General features: G+C 40.5%; 2 protein-coding genes across 3 annotated transcripts; both read left to right on the top strand.

Annotated features, from left to right (window-relative positions):
• The first annotated feature begins 7,155 nt into the window (after positions 1–7,155).
• LOC144664931 (N-acetyltransferase 8F1-like) lies at positions 7,156–7,869 on the top strand. The gene has a single exon (XM_078526130.1). The coding sequence runs from the start codon at positions 7,156–7,158 to the stop codon at positions 7,867–7,869; it is 714 nt and encodes a 237-aa protein (XP_078382256.1).
• Positions 7,870–11,217: 3,348 nt separating this feature from the next.
• LOC144665864 (uncharacterized) lies at positions 11,218–13,184 on the top strand. Of its 2 annotated transcripts, none has more exons than XM_078527144.1 (2): positions 11,218–11,333; positions 11,592–13,184. In XM_078527144.1, the coding sequence occupies exons 1-2, from the start codon at positions 11,267–11,269 to the stop codon at positions 12,776–12,778; spliced, it is 1,254 nt and encodes a 417-aa protein (XP_078383270.1). In that variant the 5' UTR covers positions 11,218–11,266; the 3' UTR covers positions 12,779–13,184. The 2 variants fall into 2 exon arrangements, with proteins under 2 accessions (XP_078383270.1, XP_078383269.1); XM_078527143.1 differs by having other exon boundaries at positions 11,547–13,184.
• Positions 13,185–14,400: the final 1,216 nt, after the last annotated feature.

Raw genomic sequence — 14,400 nt, 5'->3', positions numbered from 1 at the left:
ATTCAAGTATATGAACAGTAATGAGCTTTTCTCTTTTCAAAGACTGTATTTTGACTTTATTTTTATACACCTTTGCCTTAACTACATACTGTTTTCTGCTCACGACAATAGTCAAACATTCCGTCAATAGTGCTTATTTTACTATAGCCTCCCACGCAATCGTTTAAGGGGGGATCGTGGAGAGAGTAAAAAACGATCGCCCCTAAAAAGTGACTTCGTGGGAGGCCAATTTTACTAGTTAGTTGCAAAACCTAGGTATTAAATACTGTTTCTAGCAGTCCTTCGATAACAGGTGTTTTTAACTGGTATGAATTGACAACTTTTCATTATTTTTGACAGTTTGAGTACATTTGTTGTAATTTTAGAATCCATAAAATGAAAAAAAATCCCGGGAATGCTTGCAAAATTTCCCTGGGAAAGCTTGCCCCAACACCAATATGTGTACATTCAAAGGGTCACAATTTTCTGGACTCCAATTTGGGCGGGGTTACAATATTTTGGCTCAAATTTGGGGGAGGGTCACATTTCTTTAAGCGTACTTCTTTCAAGACTTAGTGACCCTCCCCTCTGATAAATAATGACCGGTCTCTTAGGCAGAATTATATATCGAAAGTCAGGAGAACAAGAATACACAAGAGAAAAGCAAAGCGGACGTGAAACTGTTGGATGAATATTTTTGATAAGCGAAGGACCTAACGACGAGCGAACTCGCAGGTTATTCTACCCGTTAGTTTAAGTTGACTTGAACAATTAAAACAAAAATAAGAACCGAAAAAAGAAGGCCGTGGAAGCAAATACAAAGCTGCTGAACGTGCCGTTGACCAACGAAGACTTTGAACTGCTTTACGAAATTAACTGCTTGGACTGTTGGAGTATCTTCGACTGAATTGTTCATTAAATGGGGCGTTCAATGACTTTAATGACAATCTCAGTACGTATATTTGTAAGGTATTTACGCACTCGTCAATTGCTTCGTCAAGAAATGGAAGAGAAGAAAACGATCCAAAAACTCCCTTTGAACTATGGCCAGGGGGTATCTTAACCCTATTCAGAGGGCCTCTTCACATGAGCCCGGTTTACGGGATGTCTCAGTTACCAGGACGGATTTTGACGTCTGTTCATATGGAAAATTTTAGCCCGGTTGACGGGGATAAAATTCAAGAAACAAAGCCAAAATGGCGACACATACAGTTGCATCTTTCGCGACTATCGTAGCTTTATTGACCCTTGTAACTTTATTAATAAAGCTAATTCGCATATTTCTGAAGTGGAAATAGATACAAGGCAAAATTAAGCCATTTTGACCACCCAGTTACGAAAGGGAAGCTATTTTCTCAAAAAAAGTTGCGTCCCGGCGACCGGGCTGGAGTGTTCATATGGGAAAATATTCTTCCCGGTTGCCGAGATCTCGGTTGCAGAAACCGAGATATCGGTAACCGGGCTGGCCCACCTTCTCATATGAACACATCCAAAATTTTACAAAGAAAATAGGAGTGAGCCGAGATCTTGGTAACTGGGCCAGCCCGGTCAACCGGGATCACGTGAAAAGGCCCTTAGACCGGGCTTTTTGGGGGGCGTTTGGAAGCCCCCCTCCCCCCCCCCCCCTATAACTTACAGAACATTTTAGCAATCACAATGAAACTTTCGGGATGTATAGTATGTCCGAACATCTATCTTTTGGTATACATCACACGGGATGATGTCGTCACATCACGTGACAATTACATTATGACGTAAATTCCAGAATATTTAAGCAATGACAATGAAACTTACAGGACATATAGTATGGCCAAACATCTATCTTTTGGTATACATCACGTGGGATGATGACGTCGTATATCACGTGACAATTACATCATGATGTCAAAACAGCCGCAGTCTTGGATCCGACATCTTGGACTTCAAATTTTTTCCAAAACGCCAGAAAACCACCCGAAACTACTGCAAAGTACTCAAAATTAATAAAACTGTGATTATAAACAGTGCAAAGGTAAAAAGAATTGTTTTAAAGTTAGTTTTAATTTAAAGAAACACGAATAAAGTATTTTTCGTTTGTCTCACGACGTAGTCACGTGTGATGGAGATCGCGACGTTTCAAATGCACACTGCTAGTCTTCATCAGGCGATAAGGTCGACTGGTTGTGCGTGAACTTATAAAGCACGCTGCTGCGCTGTGATTGGTGCATTTCGATCCTCGCTGTTTCTGTGTCATGTTGTTCCCCCAGCGGTCCGCTGTCGCACAGTTCTCCTGTTGTTGTGTTTTTTGATCGTGGGCATCCATGCTTCAGGAATTTCAATTCCATTATCCCTGTTGATATTATTAGGGTGAAGTCTTATGTCAATTGCTTCTTTGACCCTGCGTTTGTACCAGTGTGGGTCGCGATCAATAAACTTTACCTCATTCCAAAGCGGGTAGTGTCCGGTGTTGTTGGTGTCTCCTGCAACGGTGGAGGTCTGGGTACGGGCGAGTCGGATGTCCCGGTCGTGCTCTTTGATCCTGTCTTGCATAGGTCTTCTCGTCTCACCGATGTAAACTTTGGCACATTCACAGGGAATCCTGTAAACAACGCCATTTTGCTTAGTGGAATCAACATCGTCTTTCGGCCGTGCTAGGTGTGACCGTAGTGTGGTTTCCGACTTGAAAACAGCCCGCGGCCGCACGCCTTGTTGTTGTTAGCCTGCGAATACAGCCGCCTCTCACGTAGGGTCGCTGTTTACCAACGTTCCTATCGACTGTCAGCCGATAGATAGAAACCTCGAGCTCGCCGTCTAATTTTTAATTAGTAAAAACTCAACTGTGTTCTATTGAAAATCCGCGAATCTGATTGGTTCTCTCACTTTTTTTCTATTCGCTGATTGAAAACGATCGCGCGCTCGTTGCTCATTTAAAGATTAATTTTTCATCATTTTTGGCTTATACGAACGTAAAATTGTAGGTTTTTTAGCGTTCAGTCCTTTAAGAGTTTCTACTCAGTAAAACAATTAATTAGACAAGTCGTCCTCGCTTTCTATGAGCGATAGTCAACTCGCCTGCGCCTCGTTGACTATTCGCTCATAGAAAACTCGGGCTCGTAGTCTAATTGTTGAATAAAAACTAGATTTAACTCGCAAAGTTTGGCAGCAGCGTGTGGTTGAATCTTAGAAAAAAGTTATATGCGTTCAAAGCCCCCCCCCCCCTCCCCCCGGTCTGAATAGGGTTAAGAAGATGGCTGTTACATCAAAAGAGTCGGCTATTTATTTCAAAAGATTTGACTTGAGTGCTGTTTTGTTACAAGTAAACTCGGATGCTTCTCTGTGGTTTCTACTTCTTCAAGGTTCAACTAAGGGGGCCGGAGCTTTGAGTTTTAATCAATATATAATATCTGAACCCCCCTTTTTTAACCCATTGACTCCTGAAGATTTTCCAAAAAAAAAAACCCGCATTTTTTGGATGTTTTGACCTTTTAAGGTCTATTATAAGCTAAATTAGCTCCAAATCGCTCAAAACAGCCCTTGAAATGCAGAATGCATCCGTGTTGTTCAGCAGAATCACGTTTAACAGCTTTTTAGCTCGTGCATGCGCACAAATCAAAGTATGGAGATAAACCGTCGATTTTTTCGATTTTTTTCGCTTTTCCTTTTTCTCTTCTTCCTTTTTTTTTTGCTGCAATGTTTAGCCTTCTATCAGGCTTCTTTCTAGTAAAAGAATTTCCGCGAAAGTGCAGACGAGGCAAGAACTACTTACAATGGACAAGCAAAGAGGTTTGAAGGGGAAATTTTCCTCTGAGTTCTTCACTAACATTTGAAGCGTTTAGGTGCATATTTCAAGCTCTATCAATCTAATCGCGCTGGTTTAGGTAACGTTCTGCTTCACAATTGGAGCATAGATGTCACCTTTCTGGGTGAAAGGTGATGACGTCACAAGCGGGACAAATGCCCGGTTCCTTTACGGCTGGTTTAGGCCGGTTCAGGAGTCAATTGGTTAATCAAGCAGACAGACGAACTTTCGCCACGGAACTTGTAATATTGAATGTACGAGCTAAGTTCACACCTACGAAAATAAAACAGCCAAAAACTTTGGCTTCTAGTTGCAGAAGCATGTATTTGCTGTATTTTCTTGTGGTGTGTAAATTCTGCTATTTTGTTCCTGCTGCGTGTTGCTGCGACATTTCCCTGCAACATGATCCTTTCGTATGTCAGCAATTTTACAAGGACCAGAATCAGTGAACTCGTTACGCAGTAGCCTGTGAACAGGCTCTCCGGTCGAGAATATGAGGGGACGCAGGCGGTGTCAACTGTAAGTTCTTCATAGGAATGCTAGGATATTATCCTAGCATTCCTAACATACCTCACACCAGGTTCCTTCGCTTGAGCCGCGAAAGGTATCATAATCTGTTTCGCTGTCAAAAACATTATTTAATCTAATGAAGACCAGAAAAAGAAAATCATAATACCGTCGACTAATAATTTTGTGATGTTGTGATAACAGCGCGCTGTGATTTCGAGTTTTTAAAATGTTGTCGATGTACCTCGGCAAAATCGGAAAAACAAGGAACCAATTTTAAAGATGATTATTGAAGAAAGCGTGAAAATAAACAAATTTTTAAACTGACAACGAAAATGCACAGCACATTTTATAATACCGGGGAGGCTGTTAATAAAATACAGCCGGTCTGCTGTATCGGTACACCTTGTTCGATTTTCCTGATCCAGCCTATCAAAAAAACTATAGAATTTTCGAACTGACGAGCTCATATTATAGCCGCAAGTAGCTTACCAAACTGAATTAGCTTCATAATGAGCGGCCGACAATAATAGAAAGGCCAAAACAGTTTAATTCTTGAACTGCGAGAGTAGCGGCCTTTTGCGTACTAGATTCGTACTGGTAACAGGCCCCGTAAAATCACGAAACTGAATCTTAAAGCTGTATCGAAGCAAAGCCTTCAGAAAAAAAAAACGCATTCAATGAAAAACAATGCTAAATAACGCCGCACTGTTTCTATTTTCAGCATTTTGTACAATTTACAAGCGTTGTGGCAAGCATATGTGTGCAGCCGTCTTCAATAGAAACATGCACATAAAATTATTTTTTGCAGTTGTTTCATGACGCTGCACCACCTAAAACAACGTTGCCAGCTAATGATTAGTTACTCTTGATTATGTATTCCATTGGGAGAACAGACTTGCAGGTTACATCGGACTGTATGAGGCGCGCCGCCCGCCAGCTCCGATGGAGAAAATATTTTAAAGCGGTTGCAGTATAAGAATTGCAGGTTACATCGGACTGTATGAGGCGTGCCGCCCGCCAGCTCCGATGGAGAAAATATTTTAAAGCGATGCCGTATTAGAATTGCAGGTTACATCGGACTGTATGAGGCGCGCCGCCCGCCATCTCCGTTGCAGAAAATATTTTAAAGCGGTTGCAGTATTAGAATTGCAGGTTACATCGGACTGTATGAGGCGCGCCGCCCGCCAGCTCCGATGGAGAAAATATTTTAAAGCGATGCCGTATTAGAATTGCAGGTTACATCGGACTGTATGAGGCGCGCCGCCCGCCAGCTCCGATGGAGAAAATAGAATTGAGCAGAATTAGAATTGCAGGTCAAGTTGCTAATACTGGTCAGTTTAACGACGATACGGCTGTTTATTTTAGAGAACGAATAGAAAATGAATGTAGCGAGACATAATGTATCGCAAATAAAATGAGCCCGCTCAAATCTGTGTTTTTGTAACAAGAATCCGACCAAATGTTACAACAAGATGGAATCTTCAATTTACTGACCATGACCTAAAAGTAGTAATGTTTAATGGATTGACTTACCTGGCGATCTTCTTATTACTTATCCATGACGTGGTAGCCCGGGCTAAAACAAACACAACATTTCGAACGATGGCGTGCAGTTGAGCGCTTGCCTTAGTGCTGCAGAACGAGTGTCCGTGAAACCGACAATTAATTTTCACGGCACAACTGAAAGGTACGAACCATTTGCAATATGTCGTAACATATTCAGGATTTTGAACGACTTTCTGCATGGAAGGCGCCAGCATCACCGCAACTCGCGGCTGCAAACTCACCGTAAATGATCATCTTGCATAAGGCAAAAACAACCCTAAATCTTAAAAGGTCGAAACGTTTACGCAACATCAAAGTATCTAGAAATCATTCCTTGCTAGATGACCTTCTTCTGTCTTTCCCCAATTGCCGCCAAAGCAGAATTCGCCGCGAACATTATAATTTATTCTGCCGCCAGAATGGAAATTGATCCATGTAATATAACACAACTGATGAGAAGATAACTCAAATGCTGCTGACAGATTATAACACTTTCGGTAACCGCGAACTAATCCTCTTAAGAAATCAGGAACTTACAGTTGACGCCACTTGCGTCCCCTCATAACTGTCCTCATTAATAAACGTTCACCAAAACACACCAAAATCTGTCAAATATGAAGTAATATGGAAATGTCAAACAACACAGTCAAACATGTAGTACTCATTTAACAATACTTGCGTGAAATCCTGGGCATAAGTGGAAAAAGGACGGGGGGGGGGGGGGGAGGGAGAGAAGGAGAGAAGCGGAGAGCCTGTTGACAAAGCGTGAACAGGCTCTCCGGTCGAGAATTGGGCGAAAAGAAAGCGGAAGAAGTCAAATTAATAAATAAATTTGTTGAACGTTGCGATTGGCTATTGGAATGGAAACGAAGGAATGTCTTACCTATTTTCAAAAAGGACGATGCTACTGTGCTTTCATCTATGGCTAAATTTTATGATAAAGTTATCTATTTCCAATTAAGAAAAGCTAACCCTTGCATAATTGTGATGATTTTCCCAACCACCTTGTTTGCTGTTCCAAACCAACCCATAATGCCAAATATTAGGTGCATTGTCCTGGTCAAGGGAAACAACAACAACATGAAAGGATAAAATACGAATCGAAGTTGTTTCCATGTTTCATGATCATGATCTCAAAATAAATCATCATCAATATCTTAGTTTTATCACGTGTTATGTGTTTTTTTTTTTCTGTGTTTCTCCTTTTTTCAATTTGTAGGCTTTAAAAAAACTACTGCCTCCTTGGCTACTTAAAAACGAGCAAACATTACCACAGTGTATTCTGTAATTAGTCAAATAAGCAAGGTTGTAATATTTTGAACTTTTAGAAAACAGATGCATATATGAAGCAAAACCGTTCCGAAAAGCAATACAATTCAACAGCCACCGTCGGATTAGACGATGTTATAATACGCTCGTATCAGAACTGTGACCAGCAAGATTGCCGAGAAATCATCATGAAGTCAATGAAGCAATGGATTTATCTCGCGCTGCGCCTTGATTTCCCGAGATATTGTCGGCTCATTGCAGTCGTGGGTGTCTTGGCTCTTTTTGCAGCGGCTTTTACATGGTCTACGTACATTGTTTGTATTTACATTGGTATTTGTATTATTATTTTGGTGCTGCTCTATGCTAATGCTTACAACAATGGAAAAGAACTCATGGATCGCTGTTTGAAAGCAGATTTCAAGGACATTGGAAAATCTTACATGTCCAGTGAAGGTTGTCATATGTGGGTGGCTGAGTGGAATGGCAAAGTTGTGGGCATGGTGGGACTTCTTCGTGATGAAAGCCACAAGCCAGGGGTCGCGGAATTAAAAAGGATGCATGTATTGTCTTATGTTAGAAGACAGGGCGTTGCTATTAAACTACTTCAACGACTTCTCAGCTACGCAAAAGAGCAAAGATACGACAAAATTGTACTGTCTACCACAAGTGTGAATACAGCTGCTATTCTTTTTTACCAGAAATACGGTTTTCAACTTATACAAGTCTTCCCTTTTCAGCAAAAACTCCCTACAGATCTGCAAATGTGTTACTTTGAGCTTTACTTATAAAATAAGACTTTTTCGTTATTTGTCAGTCCTTATGAGGCACCCCCAGGTGATGTCAAGCGGGATCCCGGCAATCCCACTGATCCCGCCTAAATGCAGTAAATGGTGGGATCCCGGGTGAGAACTTGACCGGGATTATGGAACGCCCCAGGATTTAGACGGGATCCCAGGTAAGATCCCACTCTGTGAGATCTTAGGTCCCATGGGATCCCACCTGGGATTACAAAATTTCCCAGATGAGATCGCACCTTAGGTGGGATTACCTTTGGCTCCCGGGAGGGAATGGCGGGATCCCGCCATTCCCACCTGGCCACCCTGGGTGGGATGGGCAGGATCCCGCCTAGATCCCACCTGCGTTTTTACCTGGGACGGCCGTATTGCGGGCCCAAGAGAGGCCCGCAACCCTAATCTTGACAGTGACCAGCGGATTGCGTATTACGCGTGCGCGCCACGTTTATAAAGGCTATCTGCAAACCGGAAGTTGAAAATTTTGTTCTTCCACTAAGAACGATCAGAATGCAAAAAATGTGTCAATCACGACAGTTTGTCGTAACACCGGAAGAGAAAAATCTTGTCTCCAAGAGCGATAAGAATGCGAAAAATGAGGCTTCTGTCGAAATATTGCAGACATTACGTTTTGCAGACGTTGTTTTATAGGTGTTGCTTTTGAAAAGATCTGCTGTGATTGTATCACAGATAAACTACGGCAAAGCGAATGATTCCAACAACGGTTATTCTCGAGAAATTCCTTATAACACTGACAACAAAGCGAGTTTGCCGACGGAGGAAAATCACATCTCAATTCACACCGCGTGCTCGACTACACTTCGCAAAACTGTCAATCAAAAAAACAACTCTGATTGGTTCGCGGCAATAGGAAACGATAGAAAACATTCGTGACTTAAGCGTGACGCGTTACTCGACCTTACTCGCAATAATTTTCTTTTGTCCAGTGATTTATCGACACTGTCTGAAAAATTTAATATCGATAAACTTTGGCTTATTCACCATTGAAACATGGCAAACTTGTCAACATATGATTGGTAATATCAAACACGTAAAAAAATCATCATAATTTCGCACACATTGAGATACTGTTATTCTCGGTGGACAGACTCCCAATAAACAACTGCAGTTTATAAAAGAAATCTCAATTACCACAGTTATGCCAACTTCTGGAAAACTTCCCAAAAACTTCGACTTGAAGTAATTTTCCAAACTAACAAAAAACACTTCCCTCCCAGTACCTTCTCTTAACTGCATCGAGGCCCGCACTTTCTAACCTGTGGTTACCACTAGTAATAAATGGCTAATATTGTCTCCCTTTGTTGTGGGTTTCCTTTTTTTTTTTAATTTCCCAGTACGAACTTAGTAACTTTCAGGTCTTCCATATTCATTCTTGCGGCTTCGTTGACTTCGGCTTTGTATGTTTCATTGTTTCGAGCGGGGCGAGAAAGTCTTCTGTAAATTAACGAAATCCTCACTCGATCTATCTTGAAATCCCGGTCGCTTTTTACAGAGACCCATTGGGTTTTCTTTCTATTCTAAAAAGGCTATGCGATTCAAGGAAAATCTATTACCTGACTGATTCCACGTTAAATTTAACTTGAAAAACCGATATCGCACTCATCGCTTCGCGATTCGTGCGATATCGGTTTTTCGCGTGAAATTTAACGTGGAATTCCCTCGTTAGGTAATGGATTTTCCTATAATAGATGCGTTTTAAACACATACCAAACTTTCAGCGTATTGCAGGTCACAGAGTTTGTCAAATTAAAACCACAAATGAAAAAAGGCTAGCCAGACATGATTTATCCCATGAGCTTTTTTTTGTTTTGTTTTCTTTAAGCTGACTAGTGATGAAAAGGGGGAGGAGGGGGGGGGGGGGGGCTGACAGGCCGGCATATTCATAGCTCATAGCGATTCCTGAATGTGGTGACGAATTATTACTAATCAGCAAGTTCCTTAGAATGACATCATCGCTGCATAATTATCGTTTAAAGTTTGAAGCCCGGGAACGTTCAAGACAATAATAATTAGTAAAAAAAAAAAATCATATTACAATTCTCAGGAATCTGAATATCTGAAAAAGAAGCAGTAAATATGTTTAAGAATTATATAAAATCCTTAACATATTTTCCGTCTAAAGTTGTAATGTCTTCATAGACGAGGCGGATCTCAGGGAAAGCTTTTATCAGAATCTACTAGGAGTCGGAGCAATCAATAGTAATCACGAGGATTTGTTTCTCAACACCTTATATATCCCTTTTAAATCAAACGATGATAACATATTGCAGCTTCCTTGTTGCCAACAAGAAAGTAAAGTATGTTTTCTCAGTTTTGTTTTGCGCTAGTAAGCAGTGCCAGCAACGAATTGACTATACCAACAACGTTATGTCTGTGTTTTTTTACATTTTTAACCTTCGGAGACACGTTCCCCATTCCATGACCTTAAGCTGCTTTTTTCATGGCAACGAAGTGTATGGATTAAGAACAACGATGTATAAAAAAATAATAATAATAATAATAATAATAATAATAATAATAATAATAATAATAATAATAATAAATATGTGTAATGTTTCATAGACTTTTTTAAGCGACTTCCCTTCTATTTAAAGGCCCATAATAGATAGCTAATAACGTTCAGTACGACATTTCATGCAAACCGAAATATTTACTGACATCGATATGCAATTTTTATGTTTTCTGTTGGGAAATCAAAGCTTGTCTACGACATGGAATGTATGCTAGGAATTCTTTCCTGCTGGTGATAAAGGGTTAACGAGGTCCGGAAAGCAATTAAAGCTCCTGTCAATGCTACGGAACAAGGTATAAGATTTCAATGCTTTAGCAATCAATTTAAGTGTTTATTATCCGTACAATACGGTGGTAAATTACTAGTATTTTAACGCATGGTTTAATAATAGCGTTTTCGCATTATCAGAAAAAGGTAAACGTTACGAAAAAAACGCACTCTTAGTCTGGTTGTTACGGTGGCCCACAACTGTCACGGCAAAATCGTTTTCGCTACGGCAAAATCATTTTCGCCACGGCAAAATCGTTTTCGCCACGGCAAAATCGTTTTCGCCACGGCAAAATCATTTTCGCCACGGCAAAATCAATTTCGCTACGGCAAAATCAATTTCGCTACGGCAAAATCATTTTTGCCACGGCAAAATCAACTTCGTCATGGCAAAATCATTTTAAATACGCCAAAATCAATTTCGTACACGGCAAAATCAATTTTGTGTTACGGCAAAATTAAATTCACTCACGGCAAAATCAATTTGACTCACGACAATTTTTTTTCCACTCACGTGATGCTGGCTCGCAAAGTGTCATGGGAGTCAATCCAACATGGCGGAGCTGTGTTCACTCGTGTGACTTTTTACCGAGGATGTTTTGCGCAAATTGTGGCACTAATGTGCCACCAACAGCACGATTTTGCGTGCAGTGTGGACAAGGTAGGCTGTAGTGTTAATCAGATCTAGAATGTATTTAAATGATCTAGCTTTTATTACATTTATTGTTTTGTTTGCAACTGAACCTAGCCGTGCATGATGACCGACTCTGAGATATAAACTCGGAGTACTTCAATATAGAAAAGTCAAAGGCCTAATAACCATACATACCCTTGTGGTATTTTTTTTGAATGCTATGTTTTGGTCATTTTATAGTTATACCTACAAACAGTAACACAAGCAGTTCATACTCAGACTCAGACTCTGATACTGACCCTGACGACGAGGAGTGCGAATTCGACGAAGAGGAAGTTCTAAAGTATTACTTCAATCGTGGATTCAATTACCAAGAAATTCTTCTGTTTCTTTCTGAACGCCATAATCATCCTTTAAGTTACAGTACACTGTTACGGCGACTGAAAAAGTATGGTTTGGGAAGGCGAGGCGTGACAAATAAAGACGAATTTAATGATACCTTTGGTAAGGTGCAACAGCGCATGGCGGAACTTATAAATGGACCATGGTCATCGGCAGGATATCGAACAATTTGGCACATACTTGAAATGGAAGGTCTAAGGATACCAAGAGCAATTGTACAAGACCTGCTGAAAGAGATGGATCCAGACGCAACAGCACATAGGCGTAAACATCGCTTGAAGAGAAGAAGATATCAGAATCCTGGGCCAAACTACGCCTGGCACATAGATGGGTACGATAAGTTAAAGCACTGGGGTTTTCCCATTCATGGAGCAATTGATGGATTTAGTCGGAAGATACTATGGCTTGAGGTTGCACGTTCTAACAATTCTCCTCATAAAATAGCCTCGTACTATGTGCGAACAGCTTCAGAGCGGGACAAATGCCCTGTAGAATTGATCACAGATTTGGGCACAGAAAATGGCTTAGCAGCGGCTATACAGACATTTTTTCGCGACAATCCCGATGCCCATCGTTATGTTGCCTCGCCAAGAAACCAAAGAATAGAGGGGTGGTGGTCTTTTTATTCCAAAAGTCACTCTAAATGGTGGAGAAGCTTTTTCAATGATTTGGAATTTCAAGGAACGGTGGACACTTCATCTGAAATGGCCATGGAATGTCTCTGGTATTGTTTTAACGGGGTTCTGCAAGCAGAGTTGGATACAGTGAAAGAGCGATGGAACACCCACAGAATCCGAAAATCAAGACACGACACAGTACCAGGGCGTCCTGACTCTCTGTTTTTCTTACCAGAGCTCCATGGCGCATCTGATAATGGCGTGCCAATAGCAGTTGCAGAAATACTCTATGTCACCCAAGAAATAATTGAAGACGACCACAGTCAAGATAACGAGTATCAGGAGTACTTTGACTATGCAAGAACAAGCCTTTCAATTCCTCTGCCAAACAACTGGGAAGAGGCCCTTTCCTTATACACAAAATTGATGTTTGTTGCTACTCATGGCCAGTAGCTCCCCTAGTTCTTACACGCTTAGATTTACATACAGAGAAATACCCTCTAAGTTTTTTGAAAAGATTTTCGTCTAAAAAGGATGCATAACAGAAACTTTACAAATCTTCCGTCGTGTTAAGATTTTTACGTCACCCTAAGTGTGATAGCTAGCTAAATACCATTGACACTTAAATAAAGTTTTTATGATGATACTTAAGAGTATCCAAAAATTAAATTGACTTGCCTTTCTAGATAAAAGCTGTCTGTAGTGACCAGCGACATCTCAGTTTCAAAAAACGTGTATGAAATGGGGTTACAAGTAAATTTCCAGTTGTATTTCTGCCTATGAAGGTTTAGTAGTATCTTCTTCAGGAATTCAAACTCTTTGTAAGCAGAAGCACGGAATAAAGGACATCGGATGTTTGCGCATGGCTCAGTTTGCTTTCACTGTCGCTCTATTCTGAGTGCTTGAGATGACGAAGGCGCAGCGATGACCAACCTCGTTCTTAGGGTCTCTCTCTCTCCCCTTCATCCCACTCTTGAGGCAGGGGAATGAAAAATCCTGGGAACGAGGTTGGTGAATGGCTTCCCTTCCACTCTTTTCCTTTATTTTTTTGGAAGTCAGCAAAAGACTTAACACTGATTGATTCTGTGCTGCTGCACTGAGCTTGATTAAGAGGTTTCTCGACAACTGAAAAGAAATTATTCCGTTACGTTTTATTTTTCTTGACTGTGTGAAAAACTAATGGGCACATGTGATACAATAATCGAAGGGCTGTTGTTGTTTATTTCACTCCATAACAAAGCTTAGAAGCGAATTTTTAAGTTTAAAGTAATTTAAATTTTGCTTTCTTTTACTTGACAGCAGTGCTGAGCCTTAATTTTCGACTTACAATGAATGAATCTGTGTCAGTTTGCTGTTCTTTCATCAATCATGTACTGCTTTTCTACTTCATTTTACTCGCTCTTGTTGTGCACTAATGATTATTAACATTGACCTTTTCACATCAATCCTTTCGTTTTGCCTAGTTAATTTTACTATGGGATTTCTGTGGTTTTTGTACGTACCGCTAGATATTTCTTGTTCATAAAGCTCCCCAAATTTGCTGTTTTTAACCATTTTTCTAATGGAACTGCCAGGGGGTACCTCCTATAATGGCCTATACAGGGAGGCTACGCCTAAAAGGGATACCTTCAGGCTGCAGGTATATAAAACTTAAGGACAGGAACTTCACAAGTTTAGGCATATGAAAGGGTAGGGAAGTAAGTATTTAAAAGGGCCTTCAATTAAAATATTTCGAACAGACAAAACTTTCAGGTGTATTTTTTTTTAATTTATTGAGCACTGCAAAAAAAAGGCAAGAATCGTCCTGTTCTTAGTCTATGCCATGTCTTTTAGCAATGTGAAAGGGGTACCTTTCTTTAGTAAAAGGTACACGAAGAGGCAGTTTCTGACAAAAATTGTCGTGAGTCAAATTGATTTTGCCGTGAGTGAATTTAATTTTGCCGTAACACAAAATTGATTTTGCCGTGTACGAAATTGATTTTGGCGTAGTTAAAATGATTTTGCCATGACGAAGTTGATTTTGCCGTGGCAAAAATGATTTTGCCATAGCGAAATTGATTTTGCCGTAGCGAAAT

Source organism: Oculina patagonica, chromosome 9 (assembly GCF_052425735.1).
Source record: "Oculina patagonica isolate OP01 chromosome 9, crgOcupat, whole genome shotgun sequence".
In the NCBI taxonomy this organism is placed as follows: Eukaryota; Metazoa; Cnidaria; class Anthozoa; order Scleractinia; family Oculinidae; genus Oculina; species Oculina patagonica.
This window is presented reverse-complemented; position numbering and strand designations above follow the sequence as displayed.